The sequence below is a fragment of the Cibotium barometz genome, chromosome 12 (genome assembly GCF_041138505.1).
Source record: "Cibotium barometz isolate CiBa-2024 chromosome 12, ASM4113850v1, whole genome shotgun sequence".
Taxonomy (NCBI): Eukaryota; Viridiplantae; Streptophyta; class Polypodiopsida; order Cyatheales; family Cibotiaceae; genus Cibotium; species Cibotium barometz.
Window position 1 is genome coordinate 47,146,830 of NC_141057.1, and position 22,677 is coordinate 47,169,506.

General features: G+C 42.6%; 1 protein-coding gene across 1 annotated transcript in view; it reads right to left on the reverse strand.

Annotated features, from left to right (window-relative positions):
• The window catches only part of CPSF100 (cleavage and polyadenylation specificity factor 100), a 125,583-nt gene extending 105,650 nt beyond the window's left edge, over window positions 1–19,933 (reverse strand). The window contains exons 1-4 of the mRNA XM_086806586.1: window positions 19,672–19,933; window positions 795–963; window positions 569–665; window positions 75–201 (exon numbers count right to left, since the gene is read on the reverse strand). Coding sequence (XP_086662712.1) covers window positions 75–201; window positions 569–665; window positions 795–963; window positions 19,672–19,820 — 542 coding nt within the window. The 5' untranslated portion in view covers window positions 19,821–19,933. The remainder of the gene's footprint in view (window positions 1–74; window positions 202–568; window positions 666–794; window positions 964–19,671) is intronic.
• Window positions 19,934–22,677: the final 2,744 nt, after the last annotated feature.

The window sequence follows — 22,677 nt, forward strand, 5'->3', positions numbered from 1 at the left end:
TTATAACTAAGGTGGATGCTTAGCAGAAGTCACTGTTGAAATATGATCCTGAATTATGAACACTACAAATTTGCCTTTCTTTTCGATGATTGAAATCAACGGCATAGATAATGTCTTCAGTATCTTTTGTAATCTTCCATATGGTCCCCCCTAGTAGATGTCCTGCTGCGTACGGGGTGATGGTGATTCCTTCTCCTTTTCCTGGTTGTAAAACAATTGTAGATTTCACCATAGGTCTGGCTAATTAAACACAGTATTTCAATGACTTACTATAGCATGCAATTTTAAAATTACGTGTATACATATATGTGGGTATATAAATCATAACATAATACATGATGTATTGAATTTATTAGATAATACGGTAATAATTGATACAAATTATACTATAATGTGTAATGTAAATGTCTGTATACATGCAATTAATGTTAATATAATCAAATATTTAATATTGAAATGTTATACTTCTAATGTACTACATGAATTTATTACTATATTAAAAAAATCTTAGGTAGTATATTGTAATAAATATACTTACCTTTGGGATAAAAAGGGAAATATTCCAAACCTGCTAAAGGAAGATGCTGAGAATAAGTCATGGGCATACAGTTCTGGAACGCGCTGTCTATATCATCCATGTTGAAAAGGTCAAAGTTCGACACAGCCTACAAAACCCATCTAAATTCAAAACAAAAACAGAGCATTCCAACAATGCCTTTCTTTCCATTTCATACAGAATCATTCGAAATGTCCTACGAATCACCAATCAATTCAAAGAGGCAACCTTTCTTTACCTTTCTTGAGAGAAAATGATCATACATATACATTAGCCCCATTTTGTTGATTGGGAGAGTGCAATAAACAGGTGCTGTAAGGCCAAGCTTTTTCACAGCATAGGGCAAGGCCCCCAGGTGAAGGGTATCAGGATGAGACAGAAGTACTGCATCAATTGTCGAGGCAACTCTGAATAAAATAAAATAATAACTTATTAGAAGGAAAGAGATGAAGAATATTATATTAACGTCTACGGAAGGCCAAAATGGCCCATGAGACCAAAATTCAAATGCACAATACGATGACCATGAAAGTCTTAAGCCAAATGTCTCGGCCAGCAAAAGCAAAACTTCAAGACAAGTCCTACTAATCATCTAATAAACTCCTCCAGCCCCTTTGTTGATAATTCTAATATTCAGCCCTTGTAAAAGGCCTCTTGTTGCTGTTTTTTGAAGACTTCCATAGAAGCGCACTCAAGGAGAAGTACAACTCCACGTTATGCTTCAACATAGAAGACAAAGGCTTGCTGGAAATCTGGAGTAAAGTGTTTTTGCTTAAGTGCTATCAATACGCCTGCTTTCTGGGCATTACATAGTGTTTTTGTACTTGTATTTTCTGTTACCTTAAGAATCCGGGAATAGGTCTATTAAGATTTGTTGTTGGAGCGATCCAGGCCCTTCCCCAATGGGATTTTCAGCATCATGTATGTGTATGAGTATAGCATCCAAAATACATATAGACAGATAATGCAAGACTTTGTATGCTCTTTCTGACCATTGCTTATGAGCTATAACCTGTTGCTGTGTAGGTTGTCCGGGTAGTTCCAGCTCTGGCTCAGCACCTGTAATAAGGTTCCAAAAACCTTTTCCCTTCAGAAAACTTTTGATCCTATACTTCCATGCCTGGAAATTCTTCCTATCCAATTTTTCACACCCACAATTTGTACTGGATTATCCGACATAGCGCATCTGTAATAAAGTAGGAACTTTATTCAATAGGATTAATAATGGGACAAGTCCATGTATAAAAGAGGGGACTTGGACCATGGTTGTAACTTTTGATGATCATTTTTAGAAATGGAAACTTATGTTTCTTGGAGCTCATGGCTTCTCTCTTGGCTTGTGGAAGGCTATTTCCATTCTCTTGGTGTGAGAGACTAAACACACTTAGGCATCATGTTTACATGGTGATTACTCATATTTTCATGCATTACATCCCTTCATTCCAATTGGTATCAGAGCTCTTGATTTTGATCATGGGCATGCATGGGTTGTTGGGAAAATTTGCTTGAAAATTTGAGTTTCTTTTAATTTTTTTCCATTTTCTTGTAATCCTTGAGTGATTCTTGACAAATCTTCTCTAATCTTGCTTAATCTCATGGAGATGGTGAGCATTTCATGGAAATAGCTTGAATTTTGAGTGATTTTGGCCAATTTTGCCAATTTTGGACCAAATTTTGGACCTCTGGACCAAAAATTTGGGGCAGTCGGGCCAAAACTTAGGGCAAGTGACTAATTGCAATTAACTTTTCTGTTAATCATGATTAGTAATCATCTTCTTCTTCCTCAAGCTTTCCATAGCCATGGGATGCTCTTCCTTTACCCGTTTTGATGCCAAACCTTGGGGTTTTTGTAGAGCTTTCTGAGATCTTTCATTTGAGCCTCTTCTTGCTAATTTTTTTTCTCAAGATTTGGGAGCTTTTGTTTATTCTTCCATGGCTGAAAGTTGAGCTTAATCTACCTTCCATGAACCATATCTCTCAATTGCTAAGCTTGTACATCATTCATAGGCATCTTTGTGAGCATTCTCATCTCATGAAGGAGGCAAAGAGGAGGGCGACGGGCTGCTGCAGGCTGCCGCCTCAAAACGGCGTTGAAAGATGTGGAGGGAGAGCTAGGGTACCTAGCTCTACTACCTCAAGAGATGGAAGCTAGGCAATAGGGTTCTTAGCCCTTGTTTGGAGCATATTTTCAAGCCTTATTCAAGCACATGGGAGATGTATTTTGGCTGCAAATTTCAGAGCAAAAGAGAGCTACGTTTTTCTTCAACAAGAGGCTTCTTCAACATTTTCTACCATTGAAGCTTTCCGGATGACATTGGTGAGTGGTATGATCAATTTCTTGCAAGTTTGAAGCATTTGGTGGAGCTTGGGAATGGATTAGGGTTGGACACATTCAAATTCCCCTAATTTTCAGAAATTAACCATTAAAGCTTGACCATTCACATGCCAATATTGCTTCTCCATGCATTATTGATGGCAATGGTGAAAGGAATTGATTCCACATGAGCTTGGCCAATTCATAGATCATATTTTTGGAGATTCTCTTCACTTTGATTCAATTGGCATGCCATTGATGGAGTATCAAGTTTACTCAATGCTTTTGGGAGCCATTCATGCTTATCTTTATGCCACATAGATGCCTTGAATCATCTACATAGCCATTCAATGCTATGACTTGCATTTTGGCATAAGAAAGCATAGCTCTTGGATCAATTTTGGGGGATTGAACTCATATTTCACAAGTGTCAATGTGTTGTTGGATGTTGTTGATGTTGGAATTTGTTTGATGGATGGTGAACACTTGGAGTGAGGAGAATGAGCATGAGTTCATGCGTATTGATTCATGAGAAAATTGTAAATGGCATGAGTCATGCCATATACTTGTAAGTGATCTCTTCCATTACATTCACATCATTTTTGTACCTACACTCACCATTGCTACCACTTCAAGTTTTCTAGAATCTAGCAATGTGTGAGGGTACCTTGGCATTGGTTGGAGAGGCCAAGGGGAGAATGTCTTGAACTCTTTGTGCCGTGATTGCCTTGGAAAAGCGGTACAAAGAGGGATTAGGTACACGGAGTGAAGAAATGGCCTCAACCTTCACCTTGGAGGAAAACTTGGTGAAGGGGTGAGAAGGGCTTGGCCGGGAGATCGGCAAGCTTCAACGCGCGTCCTCAACAATCCTCACATCGACTTTATGGATGCATTTGGGCAATGGGGCCCCCTATTCCATCATATTGTGTGGATGTTGCTAATGCCTTGATGGACAAAGATTGCATAAGAGCTTTCATGGCATTGTGGGATGCAAAGAGCATTGTATTTTGATTTCAGAAATTGCATTTTCAGTTGAGATTTGGCTCCATTTACAAAGGAGATTATGACGAAATTTTTCCAAAATCTTGGCTATGCATGGCAATTGAGGTTGGTGAAACATTAATTGCAGACCTTGGGATGCAAAGGAAGTGCAAAAGGTGCTAACAAAGGTGTGGGAACAAGCAAGGATCATTGGGGGCACAAAAGGGTCACTTGGGCAAGAAAATTGCAGATTTACAAAACCCTAATTCAGTCCCAAACCTTTTGGACTGAATTAAAGGTGATCATACGAGCTCTTAGTGCTTCCTTAGAGCTACCCAATGAGCCCTTAACCTTTCCGTTTCGATATCTCTTTGGGGTAGAAATTAGGGTTTTTGCAGAAACAGTAAACCCTAATTCAGTCATAGGGGTTTTAAGGTCTTCAAGATCTAATCACATAGGCTCGTAGTACTCATCGAGGGCTTCGATTTGAGCTAAGAAGTTTTGCATTCGGATATTTCTAGCTCAAGTTATGCTCAAAATACTATTTCAGCCTATAACCCTGTAAACCCTAAAACAGAGAATAGTAGCACTTCTCACCTCTTAAGGGTCTTTGTATAGTGGTCTAGTACACCTCATTAGCTCTCCAACAAGCTCTAGACCACTTCAATCGGACATCCCTACCTCAAGTTAGAGCCAAATCTTTGAAACCGATACTTTCCATGGGAACGAGGACAAGAGGGCGACCAAAGCATAACACCTTGACTCCCGACGAGGTAGAGGGAGAAGAAGCAATTATGGAGCAAGGAATCTTAGATGCTCCGGAAGATACTTGTGGGCATACTTCAAGGGAAGTGCATGAAGAAGTGAATGTTGGAAGTGCCCACAAGCCCACCCCACAAGCGTCACATACCATCCCCATCGATTCGATCATGCAAATGCTGATGCAAATGAATGCGAAGATGGACACGATGGCTACAAGGGTGGAGGTCAATGATAGACTTGATACTATGGCCACAAGGATGGAAGTCTTGGAAGAGAGAGTGGCTCGGCCAATGAGCCAACCTTCATTTGATAGTGGTCATGGTGTTTCACATGCAGGCAAGCAATATGGGACAGCTTTTGAAGGCCGTAGGGAAGGCAAGCTACCTATGGCACAAGAGGTTTCTCCCAAAGTAATGCAGGAGCATGCCACCAAGAATGCTACTTTTGGATTCATGGCGGATGCACGGAGGCCCCTTGTCAAGGACATGTTTCATTCTTCTTTTCACTCGGGTCCATCTAATTCCAATATGCACATGATTGATGAAGAGGTGGTACTCGATTGGAACCAATTGTCCTTTGCCCAAAGACAAAGGGATGCTCATGAGAAGTGGATGGAGTTACCAAATGACATCAAGAGGGACTACAAAGACTTTGCGCAATTCATGGAATCGTATATGAAGATGCAAAGGTTCAAACCCTCTACCCAACATGACAACCCATCCTACACAGCTTCTAAGGATGTCAAAGACAAAGTCTCACTATCAAAGTTCAAAGGTGATGGATCATCTCCGCAAGAGTTGGAGGAGTGGGCTACTAAGCTTGACACTTATTTCCAACTTTACCCAAAAAGTGAGCGTGATATGGTACAATTTGCTTCCTTACACCTTGAAGATTATGCACATCAATGGTGGAGGCACTTGGTCAAACAAGGGAACACGCCATCAACTTGGGAAGGATTGAAGCGGGAGATGAACTTGGCCTTCATTTCACCCCTAGTGCTTGACCGTTACCATGAAGAATGGTATGAACTTTCTCAAAAGGGGATGATGGTGAGAGATTATATCAAGAAATTTTTGAAGCTTTCAATGTACGTGGAAGGCTTGAGTGAAGACATGAAGATGAAAAAGTTTGTGCATGGGCTTGAACACTTCATCAAGGCGGATGTGTCGGCTCAAAGGCCTAGCTCTCTCAAAGAAGCTATGAGGTTAGCCGAACTCTATGAGCCAAAGTACAAGAGATCTCAGCCCATGACCTTCACCAAAGACACACTCAAACCAACCACTACTTCTTACAATTTTGGGAAAGGTCCTACCTCTACATTACCATCCTCTAATCCAAGAACTCCTACATCATTTGGGGGTGGACAGCCAAAGAATGGGATATATCAATTTGATGCCAAAAGGAGTAGTGACTTCATGAAGAAGAAGCCCTTTCAACCCTTCAAGAAGACTCAAAGAATGGATGATCCAAAGATTGAGGAGTTGAGAAGCAAAGGGCTATGTTTCAAGTGCAAAGAGAGGTGGTCACCCGGGCATGTGTGCAAATCAAAGAAGATTGTGGCCACTATGATCCTCATGGATGAGGAAGAGAACAAGGATGACTCTCATGACATTGAAGAATGGAAGGATTGCAATGAAGAAGCACATGAGGAGTCACTTGAAGACCATTCTTTCATCACGGAGGATGGTGAGTTTCCGTTTGATCCGGGAGGTAGAGTTAAGGAAAGCCTTGTGGATGGAGACATGCCTACAAATGCAGAAATTTCAGCTTGCATATGCTCTATCTCGCAAGAGTTGTTGGCGGGTTGCAAGAACCCAAGCACACTAAGGTTGGTGGGGACCATCAATGGGAGGGTTGCACATATTCTTGTGGATTCCGGGAGCACTCATAGCTTCATCAACTCTAAATCCATCAACTCTCTCAAACTCAACACAAAGAAGACACCTACAACGTTCCAAGTGCAAGTGGCAAATGGGGAAAGTGAGAAGACTAGCTTGGTTTGCCCTTCTACAAAAGTGGTTTTATCCTCTTCATACACTTGGGAAGGTGATTTGGTGGTTTTGGATATGGGTCCCATCGACATTATCATGGGGTGTGATTGGTTGGCTTCACTTGGTGACATTCACATGAACCTTCAACAAGGTTTCATGAGCTTTCTACATCATGGGCAACAAGTGGTACTTGCTGCAAATGCACCTAAGAAGCTCTCTTTGATCACTCCAAGGTGACTCAAGAAAGAGATTAAGGCTTTTGGCACCATCTATGTGTTACATGTTACCCAAGAGGGGATGGAAGGCAGTGGACAGCACATAGATGAGGAAATGGCAACTCTTCTTAAGGAGTATGAAGATATTTTGCAAGTGCCAAAGAGTCTACCACCTAAGAGGGTCTTATTGATGAATACCTTGTCAAATGGAAGCAATTACCCATGGATGAGGCTACTTGGCAATCATTGGAGTATGTCCAACAACATGGTTTACTTGTGGATGACTTTCCGTGACCAAGTGGTATGGTTTACTTGAGCAAATTGGGTAATATGAGGAGAAGTATACATGCTGTAATTTCTGGACAGCTTTGGGAAGGTCTACTATTGGGCCTATTTTTCTACTCCAACAAGCTTCATGGCGTATCCTAATGAAAGATTATGAAGTGGGCTACATATGGCTGAGTGTACATATCATTTTCAGCCCAATATATGGAGTCTAAATGAAGGATTTTCAAGGGTCTTCATCGACTAGAAGGGCTGTCATAACAGTCCCACTCATACACTTTGGGCTTGAAGCTTTGTGGACTCGTACACATCCAAATTTTCATTGTATATGTGCTTTGGATGTACTTGAGAACTCTTAACCACTTCCCATTGATTACATTAGAGTCTCATACTTTGAGATTGTACATGTTATTGATTTTGAGGACAAAATCTTTGGGAAGGGATGGTTTGTAATAAAGTAGGAACTTTATTCAATAGGATTAATAATGGGACAAGTCCATGTATAAAAGAGGGGACTTGGACCATGGTTGTAACTTTTGATGATCATTTTTAGAAATGGAAACTTATGTTTCTTGGAGCTCATGGCTTCTCTCTTGGCTTGTGGAAGGCTATTTCCATTCTCTTGGTGTGAGAGACTAAACACACTTAGGCATCATGTTTACATGGTGATTACTCATATTTTCATGCATTACATCCCTTCATTCCAGCATCTGCGACACTATTCATGGACCCTTTCCGATAACGAATCTCAAAATCAAAATCTTGCATTAACTCAGCCCAACGAGCTTTCCTTCCTCTCAAATCATCCGCATCACACACATACTTGATTGACTGATGATCAATCAATACCACAAACTTGGAACCATATAAAAAATGTCTCCAAACCTTGAGAGCATGAATCACAGCATAAAGCTCCTTCTCAAGGATTGGCCAACGAGATTGAGTATCGTCTAGCTTTTTACTTTCAAAAGCAACACGTCTACCATCTTAAAATAGAGCAACCCCGATAGCATAATCATTGGCATCAGTTTCAAGAACATAAGGCCGACTAGGATTGGGTAATGCTAAGATAGGTGCTTCCTTGACTTTATCTTTCAAAAGTCTGAAGGCCATATCCAAATCGTTATTCCAAGTGATAGACTGATTTTACTTACATCCACGACCTTTCAACGAGTCGGTCATCGGTAGTGTGAGCTGAGAGTACTCCCGCACAAATTTCCGTAGAAAAACACCAAAACCGAGAAAAGAACGAAGTTGTTTCACTGTTCGCAGTATAGGCCAGTCCAGAACCTTCTGAACTCGGTCATAATCAATGCTCAATCCATCTCTAGTGATCTTGTGTCCCAAGTAAATGATGTCTGTCATAAAAAACTCACATTTCCTTAACTTAGCATATAGTTCTTGGACACCTCGAGCAGATTGTGGACGAGGAGGAAACGAATTTGGAGTGTGAAGATCCCAAGTTCAGTCCCTATCGTTTAAGGTGTGCAAAGGTGCATCTAGCATTCTTCAAGCAGGCACATGAGGAGTACCATAGAGGAAAAGCCTTGCTACAATCTTTACGTATGGAGACTCAAACTACGAATCGTGATAGGGCCATTGCGGAATGCAAGGAGGAAATGAAATATGCACGCAAGAGAGTAGTGCCAGGCCTCAGATCTTTGAGAGATGGCGACATCCTCGATATGGAAGTAAATGAGCATCTTACAGCTCATGAGGAAGTGGTGTCAATATTGGCCACTTTCAAGTCCGAATAGGCTAGCCTCATCACCGAGGATATGTAATCTATTTCGTTTTCTCCCTCATTACCGAGGAGAATGTAATCTATTTCGAACTTTCTAATACAATATCATTTTCTTCATGAAATACTTTTTGGAAAAAGATGTGTCTTGCAATCAAATCACCGATTCACCTTTTTGTATTCTATTGATACTTTTCATTAAAGAAATATAGATTGCATGGACCAAGACAGAATTTATAAATCTAAAGTTGTAGTTGAAACATCAAAAGTACTATGGTGTACTATGTAAAACATATTATTTCCTTCTCTTTTCATGGCATTTATTACTACAAAGACCACAAAGACTACATGTAACGTTTTTGTATTCTATTGATACTTTTCATTAAAAAAATATAGCTTGCATGCACCAAGATGGAATCTCTCAACATTAACTTAGAAAGTGGACCAAAGTGAGACAAGTGGCCTGACACTTGTTAGAAAGTGGATCAACGTGAGACAAGTGGCCTCACACTTGTCACTTCAGCTATTGTGTGGCTCTCCACTTGTCATTGTAGCCTTCTCTTTTAGCTCATGGGAGGCCCAAATCTATAAATTGGAGCCCTCTCTCTTTATTAATAGAGGCTCTCTTGCTGCACACTAGCCTCTACCACCGTTGAAGGCTGCCCTAATGATGGCTACTCTCTTTCTCTCTCTCTTGAAGGCTGCCCATGAAGAATTCCGGCTGTTGGGGACTGTTTTGGAGGCTTCCATCGCAAAGAAATACTGAAGGCAAGGGTATTTAATCATTTATTATGATTTCTAGCCATTGTACTTGTTGTACCAACCTTTGTACCTGCTGTACCAACCATTGTACTGGCTGTACCAATCCTTGTACTTGTTGTACTTGCTGTACCACCCATTATACCGACTGTACCAACTTCTGTACTTGTTGTACCAACCACTATACCTACTGTACTAGTCACTGTACATGTTGCACCAGCATTTGTACTTGATGTACCAACCACCGTACCAGCTGTACCAACCACTGTACCGACTGTACCAACCATTGTACTTGCTGTACCGACTGAATGGAGAGTTGTACTTGCTGTACCAGTTCTATTGCATGAAGACCCGTGGTTTTTAGGAAAGAATCAGTACCCACACGGAGGTATATGGATTATGTTGTTGGCTCGGCATTTCTACAGCCTATGTTCCGGCTTGGTTGCCTCGTGTTGGGTTGTGTTATGGCATTTGTATATGGATAATCCGGCATCTCCCGTGGGGAGAGTAAGGCCCTCAAAGCTTGTACATGATATTATTCTCCTTGGGTAATAAAATACTCCAAGGGGAGGGGGGGGGAGGGGGGATTGGCCCATTCCAGCCTCTATGCGGTGTCACACGTGCAAGCTCCATTTTCAGCATTTGTGGATGTTTTGCCCAACTTTTATGTTTTATGAAAAGTAATGATGGATATATATGTTAAGGCTGTGGCCATGTTTAAATGTTTTAATATGCATTGATGGTATCAACAAGTGTGTCAAAAGGCCCTAGTCTCCCCGGGTAGCCGCAAGTTACAAGTGGTACCCACTCTTTAAATCGAGTTTCGAGAACACCTTAGCCCCATTTAGCCTCTCAAGAATATAATCTATTCGAGGCATCGAGAATCTACTCCTGATAGTCAGCTTATTGAGTGCACGATAATCGACACACAAACGAGAAGACCCATCTTTCTTCTTGACAAACAGAATCGGAGCTACAAATGGCGACACGCTGGGACGGATGAAGCCAAATTGCAACAATTCTTGTAGAGTTGGCGGTCCAACTCCAATTCCATTGCCTTGGAAAGGCGATAAGGAAACTTGCTCGGGGGTTCCGCGCCTGGGAGGAGATCGATCTTGTGGTCCTCCGGTCTGGAAGGGGGGAGCTGGGGAGGGAGATTGTCCCAAAGAAAAATCTTTTGAAACTTTTCATGGAGAGCCAAATACTTCTCTAAAGCACTGGCCACCGTCTGGGCAGTCTAGATGTATATCATCGCACAATGTGCGCCTTTCCTGATTGCTCGTTTAACCTGGAAGTGGCTTATAAGCGGAAAGTTCGGAATTCTTGGCTCGCACTTAATGGTCACTGAGGCGTTTGACACATTCCGATTAATCTGGAAAGTGTGCTTGTCCCACTTGACATCACGAAGGAAATCGCGAAACCACTGAATGCCCAATATTATGTCTGCTCCTACAAGAGGGGCAACCATAAAATCACGCACAAACTCTATGCCCTGAATAACCAATTTAGCACCTAGAGCTTCATACTTGACGCTCGTTGTCATGCCTATGCTAAAACCCTCAACTTGCTTGTCCACCGAAGTCAGGGAGAAATGAGCACACCGAGCGGCCTATTCCGTGACCACGTCCTCCGTGCTGCCGCTGTCAAACAAGACGACGACTCTCTGGCCACCTATGTAGCCAAAGGTCTTGAGCAATTCGTTGCGCTCATACTCCTGATCATGGGCGCCCTTCTACTTATCTTCGAGCTCCCGGGGCTAATGATTGCTCCAACTGAAGCATTGGGATTTGAAGAACTAGGGACAGACATTGGGGTCTGTGTGGGAGCTGGGCTCACCACAGAAGCTATGGAGACAGAGGCGGCGGTCTTTGGAATGGTAGTCTTCTTAGGACACTCCCAAGAAGTGTATCCTTTTGTATGACAAAAGAAACACCTATCCTCCTCCTTGTACTGAGCTACCTCTTCAGCACTCAACTTGCCACCTATCTTGCCTGCCTCCGCTTTCTGGTTTGGAGTAAGCTTGGATGCATTGTTCGAGTTCTTGCAGCCAGAGGCTTCCGCGCTCTGTCCTGGGGAAGACCCCGTCTGGTTTTGGCCTTTTCCCCCCGAGGCGGTAGCCTTGGGAGTAGCCGGCTGAAAAGTATTGGGCTTGCCACCATTGTGCTTCATTTCAGCACTCCGCGCAAGCGAGAGTGCGTCTTCGAAGGTGGTTGGCCTAAACATACGCACCTCCCACTGGATTTGCGTGTCAAGGCCATACAAAAATTGCCCTTTCTTGTCCGTATCAAAAAAGCCTAATTACAAACATAAGGTCAAAATTCTATTGGCAAAATGAAGAACTGATTGTGCGTTCTGACGCGCTCCCCTGAACTCGTCTTCGAGTCGCTCAAGGTAATGGGGCGGTAGAAACCGCTAACTAAGGTCGCGGATAAACTCGTCCCAAACATAAGCTGCCATACCTAATTTGGGGTGGGCATGAGCCCACTGGGTCCACGAAGGAATGGCCTCACCTTCCAAGTACCAACAGGCTAAGATCACTCTGTCTCAGTATCATTCTTTCTAACTGCGGCAAAGTAAGCTTCAAACTGATGCAACCATGAATAAAGAGTTGTGGGGTCGAGTTTACCATTATACTTACTGAAATTCATTTTCTCGGGAAAATGATTCGAGAAAGCCACTGGTGTCAATCTTGCATCACGACCTGTGAATTCAGCATTAAATGCTAATAATCATGCGCATCACTTATATGGGTTGCTGGCCATTATGCGCATGAGTTTCTGGCTGCCGACCAACCTGTGTGGGCTGCCCCACAACTGGCCTACAGCCCTCTAGGGGTTGGGTACCCTATCGGCTGCCTGTCCAGGGGCCCTAGGGCTGGCCTACAGCCCTTCCAAGCCATCCCATGGCTGGTGGACACTGCCAAGGCCTTCCTAGCCCCTATGGGGGTGGTTCTACACCTCTCCCATGCCCACATCTCTGTCCCTGGGGTAGCCCTATGGGCTGGCCCCTTTCCTATATGGAAACCCTAACTGTCTACAGTGGTTTGGCATCCAGTGTCATACCAAATACACAGAACCACTGACATCATTCCAGAGGGAGACTCGCAGCGCGGACTGGCACTGTTTCATGTGTAGGACAATGCACAGCTGACCTTGGACGTATGTGCAGGACAATGCACACCTGACCTCGGACGACTGGAGTGGGACCCTAGCTAACTCGTCCCGGACTAGGCTCACATGGGACCAGTTTTCCACCCCAGGTCCTGCACCTTCTGTACAGATATGTCTACGTGGGATCCAAGTGCAGCACGTGACATCACCCCAAATGGTATGCAATATCTGGGATGCCCTCAGTTAAGCATCCATCAATTACAAGTGGCAAGATATGCTGCAAATAGTCTACCTTTGATATTAGTATCCATACAAATTAACAAATGTCAAGAATAAGATAGAGCCATGGCCTACCTTTAGGAAGTTATGCCAGTCATGAATCTTTAATCTAGAAATACTATTATTGTCCAAACATGTTTGGGGGAAGCATTCCTCTCGTGTTCTTTATATCCCAGCAATTGGTTTTCATCTTTTGTCAGTGCATGAGGTTTGCAAGACTGGCATACGGATGGAGTTTGATGAGCATTTTGTTGCTCTACGAGACAAAGCAACTGGCCAGGTTGTTTGGAAAGGCAAAGTGGAGAATGGGATCTACAAACTCTCAACAATCTCTTCTTTGACAGGCACTCAGATCAGTGATTTGTGGCATCTCCGTTTTGGCCACTTAAATGTGGATACGTTGCGACAGGCTTTCCGGGACCAGATGGTAGATGGCTTGCTAGATGTTGGCAACAGGCAGGGACATTGTAGTTCTTACATTCATGGTAAGCAGCACGGGGAATCTTTTCCAAAGCACGCTACTAGGCGAGCTTCGACACCTTTGGAGTTGGTACACACTGACTTGTGTGGACTTATGGAGACCCCATCCTTGGGAGGTTCTTTGTACTTTATGCTGCTGTTGATGATTGTAGCATATTTACATGGATTTATTTTCTTTCCCAGGAGGACCAAGCCCAAGAGTTTTCTCATTTTTCTCCATTTTTCCATGTTTTTTTTTCTCCCTGTTTTTGGGTCGTGGGGACTGTCTGTTATTACTGGCCGACTCACTCTTCTGTTGGCCAACTGCTGTGAATGCTGGCCGGCTGCTGTTTTGTCCTGGCCGACTGATGACGTGCTGGCCAACTACTTTTTTCCAGTCATGGACACCCAAGCATATTGTCGACTGTTTTAACCTCACCGACCTGCACTACAGGGTGGTATTTATACCACCCTTGCCCCCCACACCTATTTTGTACCAGATCTTTGTGTATATAGCAAAGTTAATCGAAGATTTCAACACTCCAAACGCTTCCATCACAAAGACTTCCACTATCATCGACTCTACTTGCAATTGGTAAGCTTTGATGCTTAAATATGGAAGCAAGTAGCAGGAGGGAGGAACCGGACTCCATGATTACATACTCTATGTAGTGTTCTCTTGTCCTACGTGCTCTCTTGTAGATTGTTGCTACCATATGTTGGTGGAACAATAGAGAGCAGATGGTAGAGAACATGGGCACTTGAGAGGGTAGCGTGAACTGCAAGTCTACACTGACAACACATTGTTTGCCATACTGTATTCATATGCATTGGTATGGAAATCTAGTCAAAAATGCCCATGACATTATGTACTTGATTCTCCCAAGATCAATACACTTTATTTGAGGGAGGGGCCGGCCGTTCCGGCTCATTGTGCATCTCTTGTCAATTCAGCAAATTTCTTCTTGTATTGAGCATATTGTCCATTAAATCTTGGTGTATGTAAGTGTATTGATTAGCATTGTGTTCAACCAAGTCACAGTCTCCGAGCCATAGAGGTTAGTCTGGAGTCAGTCCTCTTAACCCACTTGGAGAATTCATCAAATAAAGCATGTAGAGGTCTATCCTTCTATCCTTAGCACTAGGTCTTGCGTTAGAAGCATGTAACAGTTTTTATGTTAAGATGGCATGCTCGTGGGCTAGCGGAAGGCCAGCCCATGGCTGGTGACTCTATCAGAGGCTTGGTCAAAGGCCGTTGACAGCCCTGACCCTCTATGTGGCAGCCAACAGCATACAGGGACAGCATGTCCCGTCGGCCAGCAGCAAGGGCAGCCATAGGACATGGTCTACAACCTGCCTTGGGAGTTGTGCAAACAGCCAGCAGGGGGGCAACAGTTTGACTATGCACAGCATTTATTAAATGCTAATTTCAGTATTTTTTGTCCAACCTGGAACTAGCCGACAGCATCTGCTGACCGACCTGCTCCAATAGGACATATAATCAGGCACATCAATCCTTCATTATTCATTCAGTCTTCAGCAAAGTAATCAGCAGTTAAAGCATCAGTTCAGCATCCTACTCTCTCCAGGCAATCATTGAAGCATCTCTTCAGCATTCAGCCAGCATATGTGCAGTCCTACTGCTATCTGGACTTGCATAAGTGGCCCAAAGAGTCTTCTGCAGTGCCTCGGATTGGTGGATACTCAGCCTATAAAGCTTTTATAGCTTTATTAACATGATTAAGACTTAATTAATGAACATAAGACAAATACTGCAGGAAAAGACTAAGACAAATACTACAGGAAAAGACTGAGTGATTGCATTGAGACAGGAGCCTTTCTTAAATAGAGGCCGAAAGGGTACAACTGAAGAGGCACATCCCTGGGAAGGGGTGTGGCTCTTGAATCAATGGTTATGTCCTTTGGACTTAGGGGTGTGTCTTTTAATGAATAGACATGTCCTTTGATAGTGACCCATGTGTAAGGGTATGACCCTTCACAGGTGTCTTTACAGTTAATGAGGGATTAAGGAAAGTCGTCATGCGCTCATCAGCAAGCAGCCGACTAGAGGGATATCCACAAAGGGATGCGACTGCTCATGGGAGGGGTGCCTGTCCATGAAAGGATACCGGCTGAAAGGTAAGCCTCCTTATTGAAGCCTTTTTTTTGTTTTATCTTGCCTTTATTCAAGAGTGTCCTGCATATGAGTTGGGAGCTGAATTTGATGGGGCATTCCCTCCTGCTCTTCCATTCAACACTAGCTACACCCAATTTTAGGGTTTGGGCAGACTGATTTTAGGGTTAGGGTTAGGACTGATTTTAGGGTTTAGGCATGTCACAAGGTGGAAAAAGTTTGCTCTAATACCACTGTAAAGCTTTTATAGCTTTATTAACATGATTAAGACTTAATTAATGAACATAAGACAAATACTGCAGGAAAAGACTGAGTGATTGCATTGAGACAGGAGCCTTTCTTAAATAGAGGCCGAAAGGGTACAATTGAAGAGGCACATCCCTGGGAAAGGGTGTGGCTCTTGAATCAATGGTTATCCTTTGGACTTAGGGGTGTGTCTTTTAATGAATAGACATGTCCTTTGATAGTGACCCATGAGTAAGGGTGTGACCCTTCACAAGTGTCTTCCCAGTTAATGAGAGATTAAGGAGTAATTAAGAAGAGATTAAGAGAGTTAGTCACAACCGTGACTCAGCCGACGTACGGTTTTCCTCGTCCTTGCGTTAGGTAGTCATATCACTTGTTCTCAAACATTGTACATCATTCTCCAAAGAATTAATATAAGCAAATACTCGTGCTTGCAGAGGGGGGGCCCTTCAGTGAGTAAATTGGGACCCAATACTATGTCGTCTACTTCACTTCTATTCTCTTCTCTCTCTCTACTCTCTCATAGGATGCTAAAGATCTTACCACATAAAGGTATAAAGAACGCCTTGTTGTGCGTTACCATGATCAGCCTCAGTGTATGTAACATGCTTGGAGGTCAGTAAAGCCTCATCCTTGTGCACATAGGACTTTATCCTACGAGACATAGAATTACTTGTCTCCATACGTGGGCATTCTTTGACACAAAGTTCGCATGTTTGGCCCTTGACCAAATCCCTAGTGCACCTAAGGTAGTTGAGAGCTACCTCACAAAGGTTCGCACCCAATTCCCTAGACATGGGGTCCATAATATGTGCAATCATAGACTAGACCTTTGTGGCCTCCATAAGCTTTTGAACCTCCAGGTTCTCATGAAATATCTTCAGCTCTTCCTCCTCCGCATTCAACTGCCTCTTTAGACGTATGGCCGTCCATGGTGTATGAAAATTGTTCACACGGGCATTTCCCCACTGAGAAGAGGGAAACAACCAAGCTTTGACACCACTGTAACTACACCAGCTAGGTGTGAACATCCTTGGGTACCATCTCGTGAACAATACGCGCATCAACACTTATAATGTAACAACCACAATGCACAAAGCGATTGAAAGATACATAACTGCACAAGATAATCTGCAAGAGACAAGCACTGTACAGTACACCACCACTGGGGCGCGAATGGGCCAAAACCCCCCTCTTAATATTGAAGTATATTTTACACAAACAAGAGTGTGTCGGAGTAGATTTTCAAAGCTAGAATCATCGAAACAATCAAAATAACCTGGCCCCTAATCTCATACACCTCGAGGAGAGTGAACGCGAAACCGTCGTTCCAAGACCACACACGAACAAGCACTCTCATACAAGTGCACAAACAAGTACACAAATAGGTACATGCACACAAACAAGTATAAGTATACGAACAAGTATTAGTACATGGTTTCCAATTGCAATTTGCAGGTACACACGGAGCCAATTCACAGCAAGCACACCTGGTAGTGGGTTCCACATCCTCGCCACACTATGGGTGACACGAGGCCCGGCCTCCCATAGGTGACACGAGTCTTGGCCTCGGTAGTACAAGTGACACGAAGCTCCCTAGCCTCTCGTACTTTGGCACGAAATAGCAGAGGGCCACTTCGGCAGCCAAATGGTAACAAACAAAGGCTTCCTGAAAATCTAAAGTAAAGTGTTTATGCTTAAGTGCTATCAATACACTTGCTTTTTTGGCATTATATAGTGTTTTGTACTTCTTGTACTTTTTGTCTATTAATTAGAGATAATTTCAACAACATATTCTTCTATTAATGAGTTCAATTTTATCCATGTTCCACATCCTCGCCACACTATGAGTGACACAAGGCCCGGCCTCCCATAGGTGACACGAGTCTTGGCCTCGGTACAAGCGACACGAAGCTCCCTGGCCTCCTATACTTTGGCACGAAATAGCAAAGGGCCACTTGGGCAGCCAAATGGTGACAAACAAAGGCTTGCTGAAAATCTGAAGTAAAGTGTTTATGCTTAAGTGCTATCAATACACTTGCTTTTTCGGCATTATATAGTGTTTTTGTACTTATTGTACTTCTGTCTATTAATTAGAGATAATTTCAACAACATATTCTTCTATTAATGAGTTCAATTTTATCCATGTTGTTCCTCTTTCCGAGCATTTAATACTTCCACATTTTGAGGGTCACAAATCTGTAAAGATATTAAGGCAGCCCAAGATAGGCAAAAGCAGTATGCTGATGAAAAGAGATGAGAGAGAGAGTTTGAAGAATCAGATATGGTCTTCATTCGAGTACGACCAAAAAGAAGTTCCTTATCTTTAGGAAAGTACAAGAAGCTCTCTCCCAGATACTGTGGACCGTATGCTGTTATAAAGAAAGTAGACGATCTAGATTATAAACTTCTTCTGCCTCCCCATCTCAAAGTACATAATGTATTCCATGTCAGTTTGCTTAAGAAATATGTACCCAGCCCGAGTCACGTGCTTGATGATGAACAATTGATTTCTCCGACTCAAGGCTAGATGGTTGGGCACTAAACACTTTCCCACATTTTTGTTCTTTTGAGAGGTTTAGTGCACATAGGCACCTATCCCCCCTTTGATTTTCTCTGACAAGGTTACTATATAAGCATGCGTGGGATTCAACCATTTCTAGTATTTCTTTCAGGCATGCGGATATGGATGAAGCGGACAAACTTCGCTCCAAGTCTAGCAATCATTATTATAAACCTACCATTGATCAACAGAAGAGATGTCATTCGCATCGCCAACAATCTCCTTCCTCGAGTTCCTCTCGTCCAAATTCCTTTGATAGTTCACATTCACCTTCACCGGCCTCAACGATAGGGTACTACCGGTTTGCCGAGTTCTTTCCCATGCCTGGAGAGGAACGAACTCAATGAGCAGGAAACCGACTACCTGGCCCATTTCTAGAAACTTCTGCTCATGCAGACCATCTTGATGGTTAGAGCACATTGAGCACTTTGTGTATGGTTGAAACTGTCCTTGCACACACATGCATGCACTCCATCCCCGTAATCTCTCGGACACGGTATGTACGGCCTACCCTCGAGATGTGGTTTCAAGTTTGGGACTCACCAGGAAGGCCTAGGAAAAGGACAAGGAGATTCCTAAAAGGAGTTGTTCAGGCCATGGAGGATAACAACAGTTCTACTGGAGGAGTGTGGTGGACATGACTCTCGAGAGAGGAATTCCGAGCCAAGCGAATGGTCGGGCAATGTTTCAAGTGTGACGACATTGAAGGAGCAATCCAACAAGAGGTTTCTTCAAAACCAGAGGATTTGAGTGTGAAGCAGATGCATGTGTGTGCGTCTTCGCTTTTTCATTTCTCGAGGTGAGCACACACCCAAGGTGTAGCATTACATTAGGCCACAAGCACGAATAGAGGAAGTTTTCAGCCAGATCTCTGAGGGAGAGTCTTCACAGTTGCCATCTCTGTTAGGTGGAGAATCTTTGGCTTCAGTGGTGGTTGCTTTCATTTTGCGGCATGTCCAAGAAGATTCTTCTAATCTATTGTTTGCAATGGGTGGAGTATCTACAATTTCTGATATTAGTGAGAGACCAGAGGACCATATTTATTTTCGTCTTAGCAAAAAGTGCCAGTTTATATGTCTTCACCAACATTTCGAGAGGATGGTGTACGTTCACACAGAACAAATTCTTTGGAGATCGTAACGACCACGACCAAAGTTTTTGCTTCGATATCTATAATTCAATACCTTTAAAAACAATGAGACTGTCAGAATAAAACCTACCTGCCTGACCCTAAACTAACCCTAATTTCAGCAGCAAGCAACATAGATGTACTGACCCTGCGAGGGGTTGCAAGGCGTCGACGTTGAAGCGATCGTCCCAGCCGCAGTCGAGAAGGAAGCGGAAGCCATCCACGTCCAGCAAATAGCAGAGGGGACCCTCAGAGTACACCCCGCTCAGGGGAGTCAGCTGCACGCGCGTACCCATAGCCTCCTTCCCGCTCAGTGGAAAGAGCGATGAAGCCTTAAGGTGGCCTGCGTAGAGAGCAAAATGGGGACGGACATTGGCAATGTGTAAGGGTCTCCAAGTTTAATTTTGTAATTCCAAACTTTGTGGTATGATAAACGTAATGTTGCCCAACCGTTTAGTACCCACTCTTACCTGTCCTCTCTCCGTGTGTGTTCACCTATGAGTCTTGCAATTTTCAACCCTCTCACATTGTTCTCCTACAATGCATGCAGGAATCCATGTTGTCCGAGGACTTTGTTGCCCTTTGAAGAGCATGATAGTGGTTGAGCAAACTCAACATTGATGACTCCAATAGGGTTGGGAGGAGAGGGATTACGAAAGATGCTCTCTTTGCATGGGTGGTGTGTGTGTATAGGCAAGTTGTCTATTACAGGCTTCGTCTCTCCACTAAGGGCTAACCCTTCAATAACAGAGCATAAGGAGCTAGTCGTGGAGATTACCATGCCACATATGCAAAAAGGATCTACATGTGTTAGTCAGCGATGTGGCAAGCTACTTTCCAACATTAAGGCCAAGGCCTTATATAGGGGGAGACGGTTCTACCAGTCGAGAAGCTATATGCACCATCCAGATGCAAGGAAAGACAAAGGGATCATCATTGTAGCAAAATCTCATGATAATGATGGTGGGTCAAAAGATAATGGTGTGTCAAAAGATAATGGTGGTGGGTCAAAAGATAATGGTGTGTTGTTGGTTAAGGAAGCATGTAGGCAGCGCCACCCAAACTACATGAAAGGGGCACTAAAACACCATCTTACCATGAGGGTGCTGATGTGATTAAAGAATTGACCAAGCTACAATGATGCAAGATATTGATCCACATGATGTTTTGTCGTGACTTTTAAAAAATAAACTTATGGATAAACTTATTTTAGGGCTGTACTTAATCTCAAGAGGTACAAATTTCAAGAGCTAGTAGTAGCCATCAATATACTTAGGCAATTATGCATGTGGTTTCTTGTTTGCATGTAATGCATCTCGGTTCATGATTTCCAAAACCTTTTAAATATGATAGCAGAATAAAAGGGATCCACTTGTGGAGATTGGCACACTCCATATGCAAAAGGGTATGCTGTGTTAGCCAACCATGTGCCAAGATGATTTGCAACCTTAAGGCAAGGCCTTATCTCTTCAAATAGGGAGAGAGAGTTCTAACAATTAGGAAGCTATATGCGCCACCCAAGCTGCAAAGGAAAGGTAAAGGGATCATCATAGCAAAATCTTATGATAATGATGGCATTTCAAAAGATATTGGTGTGTTTGTTAGTCAAGGGAGGCTCTAGGCAGCACCACTCAAGCTACACGAAAGGGACTCTAAAATTCCATCTTATTGAACGGGTGTTGATGTGATCAAACAATTGGCCATGCTACAATGATACATGGTATTGATCTATATGATATAAATTTATTTCATGGCTGTATTTAATTTTAAGAGCTACAAATTTTAAGAGCAAGTAGTAGCCATTAGTACACGGGTAGTTGTGCATGTGGTTTCTTATTTGAATATAATCCATCTTGGTTCATGATGTCCAAATTCCCAATTGCTCACACGCTTCTATACGGACATATAAAAATGCAAATTAGGATATGTCAACACAAGAGTGACATTGCTTTCATTGTATGGAAACAACACCATATCTTGAGCACATCTCAAGCACTAAGAAGATGAATTTACATTGATAAACCCATTATTTATACAAGTCTATAACAATTGATAATGAAAAGAATGAAGATTTGAGTGATATACCTCTTTGTTTTACTATACGTCTTCTCAAGGGATGGGTCGACTTGCCTAAGGATGCAGAGAACTGGTTTTTTAATCATTCATTCTTAATGTTACTATGTGGAAGTAACTAGGAACCTTGGACAATTATGCTTTTGGTTTCTAGTGTTCATTTAAATTTTATAGTAAGGGAGGTGTAAATGCATTAATGTGTGTATTAAGGCACAATGTGGCTAGCCTATTAAATGAAATCACATATTAAAGATATAAGGCTTTGGTAATTCAATCACTTTGAGTTTGAAAGCTTTGTGAAATGACACAAGACTACATTTAGAAGAGTAGCTAATCAAGAGGGAAACAAGGATTCTAGTAAAAGTGTACCTATAGTTAGAAGAGTAGCTAATCAACAAGGAAACAGGGATGCTATTAAAAGTGTACCTATTGGAATTTTGAGAGTGTTTGTCAATGCTCTAATTGTTGCTAAGTAAGGAAGGAACCTCCTCATTGCACATCAACATGTTATCTGACACTATTTGTTGAAAAATTTGAACTTTCATTCAAAATGCTTCCATCTCAGCGCCATCTAGGGTCTCTATCCTTATTGCATCTTTAGGAGCATTTTCGATGACTCGATAGGGACCTTGGGCTGTGCACTTGAGTTTTTGTTTGGTGTTCTTGACACTGTACATGAGTACCATGTCTCCTACCTTCATGCACTTGTCCTTGAGTTGGTCGTTTCACTGCTTGTGTCATAGTTTTTCAACCATTGTAATCTTTGCTTTCTTAGTTGCTTTAGGAAAACTAACCTCTCTATGAGAGGGTTTCCTTATAATTTGAAGGCTTGGAAGAACCAAGTAGTCCATGGGCATGAAGATTGTGTCAAGCCCAACAAATGCAAGTTGAAAAAGTGTGATGTTGTATGTGATATAATATGCCTATAGAGCATCGTGCAGCTTGTGCTGCTAATCGCTCCTCAATGCCTCTACCAGCTTGGTGAAAATAATGCACAAATTTTGCTTGTGCTTTTGCCTTAGCCGTCTTCTTATGGTAATAAGGTATCGACTTTATGTACACCACAAGGAACTCTTTGAG